A 4,050-nucleotide genomic window follows, 5' to 3' on the forward strand; every position below is an offset into this window, starting at 1 on the left:
TATATATATATATATATATATATATATATATATATATATATATATATATCAAGGATTTCACTGTGTGGTGGAGAGAAGGGGAGAGCATTGTGTACGCTGGAAGGAGTCTTCACGGAAGAGAGAGTTCTTAGCTATGGCCTTGAAGTATGGGGTGGGTTTAGAGAGGTGGAGGCGAGGGTAGAAGCACATGAACAAAGGTTTGGAGGCTGGACTATGAACCTGACTGTGAACGTGACCGAGGGCTTCCAGGTGGCGTTAACCTGCAGGCATCTTATTCTTACTGGTTTGTTTGGTCACCTTGGTCTTTTCCTCTCCTCAAACTAGTATTTATTGAACTTCGCCTGTGTGCTTCGTCCGGTTTTCTAGTGGGACAGGCGAGATACACCCCTGTTGCCCCCAGGTACCTCCCTGAAGATGTGGGCAGGCAGCCAGGGAATAACAGAGCCTTGAGGACACTGCCCAGGGCGTGGGCTACTCTGTGGTCCCGAGCTCCCGAGGCAGCCCCCACCCCCACAGTTTCTCTGCTTGTCTGTCCCCTGCCCCAGCTGGAAGCCTGTGGCAGAATACATCGACCAGCAGTTTGAGCAGTATTTCCGAGACGAGAGTGGCCTGAACCGCAAGAACATCCAAGACAACAGGGTGCACTGCTGCCTGTACTTCATCTCACCCTTTGGCCACGGGTACGGTCCGAGCCTGAGGCTCCTGAGCCCGCCAGGTGCTGCTAAGGGAGCCGGCGGAGAGCGCCAGGGGCAGGGCTGCTGCTAGCCCGGGGTCACACATTCCTGTTCCCCAGGCTCCGGCCACTGGATGTTGAATTCATGAAGGCCCTGCATCAGCGGGTCAACATCGTGCCTATCTTGGCCAAGGCGGACACGCTGACACCTCCTGAAGTGGAGTGCAAGAAACGCAAAGTGAGGGAAGCTGGTGGGGGGAGGGGAGCAGGTGGGCTTCTGGAAAGGATGGGGTCGCCAGAACCGTGGGCCCCTCATGTGTTTGCCAGATCCGAGAGGAGATTGAGCGCTTTGGAATCAAGGTCTATCAGTTCCCAGACTGCGACTCTGATGAGGATGAGGACTTCAAATTACAGGACCAAGCCCTAAAGGTGGGGCCACCCCAGGGCATCCCTTTTCCATCTTGTTTCTTCGGGACAGAAGAGGGAAGTAGAATTCTTTTTAAGGGGTGGGAAAGGACCCTGTTTTCCTAGAGTGAAGCAGAGAAAATAAAGATATAGGTGGAAAAGAACAGGTGAGAATGGGGGGTATTGACAGGCCCCCCCCAACTTCTTCCAGGAAAGCATCCCATTTGCTGTAATTGGCAGCAACACTGTGGTAGAGGCCAGAGGGCGGCGAGTTCGGGGCCGGCTCTACCCCTGGGGCATCGTGGAAGGTAAAGCACTGAGCTTGTGACCAGGGCATCTCCTTGCCCTCAGCGGCTCTCCCCATGCTCCTGGCTGACCCCTAGCCTTGCTATGCAGTGGAAAACCCAGGACACTGCGACTTTGTGAAGCTGAGGACAATGCTGGTGCGTACTCACATGCAGGACCTGAAGGATGTGACGCGGGAGACACATTATGAGAACTACCGGGCACAGTGCATCCAGAGCATGACCCGCCTGGTGGTGAAAGAAAGGAATCGCAAGTATGGCCACAAGCCAGGACAGAGCTGGCAGCGGGGGGGATCCCAAGCGCAGCCTTGGGTGAGAGCAAGCCCTTCCTTTGTTCTTCTACAGGCCCTGGGCTCAGTCCAAGCAGGTGCTGGGGTCCCCCTAGCCTTACCAAGCCCCTTTTCCCCTTCCCCTCAGCAAACTGACTCGAGAGAGTGGTACCGACTTCCCCATCCCTGCTGCCCCACCAGGGACAGATCCAGAAACAGAGAGGCTGATCCGAGAGAAAGATGAGGAGGTGAGAGCAGTATGGGGTGGTAGGGATTGACAGCATGGAGGGTCCCTGCTTAATTATAAACCTCAGTATTTCTTGGTTTGGGAGTAGGAAGATCCCTGGCCCCGGTACCTATCTGGGTCCTGGACTGGTGGATTGATTGTTCTACCCAGGGTCTCCATCACACCTCTGGGCTACCATGGCCCTGGCTAAGGGATCAGAGCTTGGGGGCACTTCCTTAGCACTGTAGGACTCTAAAAGGCCCCATTTTGCTGTGTGTGCCTGTTCCAGCTGCGGCGGATGCAGGAGATGTTGCACAAAATCCAAAGACAGATGAAGGAGACGCATTAGCTGGCTTTCAATCCTGGATATTTAAATCTCCTCTTCGTGTCCTGCCCATGCCGGCCCCTCCCAGCACCAGCTCTGCTCAGGCCCCTGCAGCTACTGCCACTTCGCCTTACATCCCTGCTGCCTCCCCAGAGACTCAGAGGAAATAAAGTTTAACCAATCTATAGCTGCCTTCTGGTGTCGCTGTCTGTATCTTTACCACCTCCTGGAGACCAAGAAGATCCTAGGACCCACTTTTGAAAGGGTGCTGAAGGAGGGTACTGGTTTCTGGCTTTTAGTAGGAAAGAGGGAGTAGGGGAAACTTTCCTCTCCTATGACAGTGTTCGGTCTCTGCCTAGAATCCAACCTGGCCTCTCCTTCGTACTGACCACATCTATCTTGCCTCTATTATCTGGGGCCTGTTGTACTGACCACATCTATCCTGCCTCTCTGATCTGGGGCCTGATCCTCTCCATCTTTTCCACATACAGTATTTTCAGTTCTATGGAAGCTTTGGATCTGGTATCTGCTCTTGGGAAAACATGGTATTATCTGCATGCAGCCTCCTGACTTCCTATTTCCCCTGATTTGGGGAAAGGGATATATACAGAATTAAGCTCTGCCCTCTAGGAAGCCTGTAACAGAGCACTGAACAAATACTGAAACACTTGTGATCATCAAACACTATAGTAAGTGCTGGGAATGAGTAAAGTACAATCGTCCTGGAAGAGTTCAATATTCATGTAACAAATATTAAGCATCTGCTAAGTTGCAGACACTGTTCTAGACCCTGGAGTTAAAGCAGTGAACACGGCAAGATTCCTGTTTTGCCGGAATTTACCAGCTGTAGTAAAAGTTCCAATGTTCTGTAAACAGAGACACGTGAAGACAATTTGGCGCCGGGGCCTGGTATGTAAAGCCTTCAGGCCAGCCCCCCACAGTGAAGCTATCGGTTGAGAGTCTGAATCAACGGTTCTCCAGTTCTGCCGGGTTGGTGGTATCGCTTGGCCATGGCGACCTCCAGCGGCCACCCTCCGCCATGCTGCCTACTCTGGCTTCCCTGAGGGGAGAGAGGAAGGGAGGAGCAAAGAGCTGGGTGAGTCCTGTTCCCACTCTCTTTACAGACCAGGAGGTCGCCGCTAGCTAGTGGCAATCTGAGATCCAGATTTCATATCTCTCAAGTGAGAGATCTTTACTCGGGACTGACGGCACCATGCAGGTCCTGAAGGACGGCACGGTCGGTTCGCTGATGCAAAGTAAGGGTCGGAGCAACCCGTCACGACGCAGAAGAGAGGATACTCCCGCCTCCAGTCGGAGAAGACGGAAGACAGAACCTCGCGCCCAGGCCTCCCTCCTCTCTTAGCCTGCGGGGTCTTTTCTCCCTTTCCGGGTTTGGGACGAGATAACCGCAGCGAAACCAAAAACTGGAAATGGACAAACTAAGGTGCCACCGGGGATCTATTTGAGAACTACACCCAAGGCGTGGTCGTCGCCGGAAGTGGCTGTAAGGCCTGTGCCCCTACAAGGCTCCGCCTCCAATTGCGCTACCAGTAGGCGACAGCCACCCCCACTTCCGGCCCCTGGAGCCTCATCCAGCAGCCCCCCTTTTATTGCTCTCTCATTGGCTGCCGCAGGGACGCGCTGTGATTTCCCATTGGCCGAGCCTCCTCCCCGGGCCGTGCCTCCTCCCTCCAGGTACTGTCTTGTCTTCCGGCACCCGATAGGCTGAAGGCTGGGAGGGCGTCTGCCCCACTTGACCAATGAGCGGAGTGAAGAGTGAGGGCGGCGGCTGCGTGGTGGGGGCAGGGCGGGACTTGGTGTGGCTATTGGCCAGGGCGGGCACAGAC

General features: G+C 54.3%; 1 protein-coding gene across 4 annotated transcripts in view; it reads left to right on the plus strand.

Annotated features, from left to right (window-relative positions):
• The window catches only part of SEPTIN4 (septin 4), a 23,108-nt gene extending 20,720 nt beyond the window's left edge, over positions 1-2,388 (plus strand). For all 4 annotated transcript variants that reach the window (XM_044921734.1, XM_021704481.1, XM_044921736.1 and 1 more), the window contains 7 exons: positions 546-680; positions 794-911; positions 1,001-1,102; positions 1,290-1,386; positions 1,475-1,637; positions 1,801-1,900; positions 2,168-2,388. In XM_044921734.1, the coding sequence (XP_044777669.1) occupies positions 546-680; positions 794-911; positions 1,001-1,102; positions 1,290-1,386; positions 1,475-1,637; positions 1,801-1,900; positions 2,168-2,227 (775 nt within the window). In that variant the 3' untranslated portion in view covers positions 2,228-2,388. The remainder of the gene's footprint in view (positions 1-545; positions 681-793; positions 912-1,000; positions 1,103-1,289; positions 1,387-1,474; positions 1,638-1,800; positions 1,901-2,167) is intronic.
• The last annotated feature ends 1,662 nt before the right edge of the window (positions 2,389-4,050 follow it).

This window comes from Neomonachus schauinslandi, chromosome 15 (assembly GCF_002201575.2).
Source record: "Neomonachus schauinslandi chromosome 15, ASM220157v2, whole genome shotgun sequence".
NCBI classification, from domain to species: Eukaryota; Metazoa; Chordata; class Mammalia; order Carnivora; family Phocidae; genus Neomonachus; species Neomonachus schauinslandi.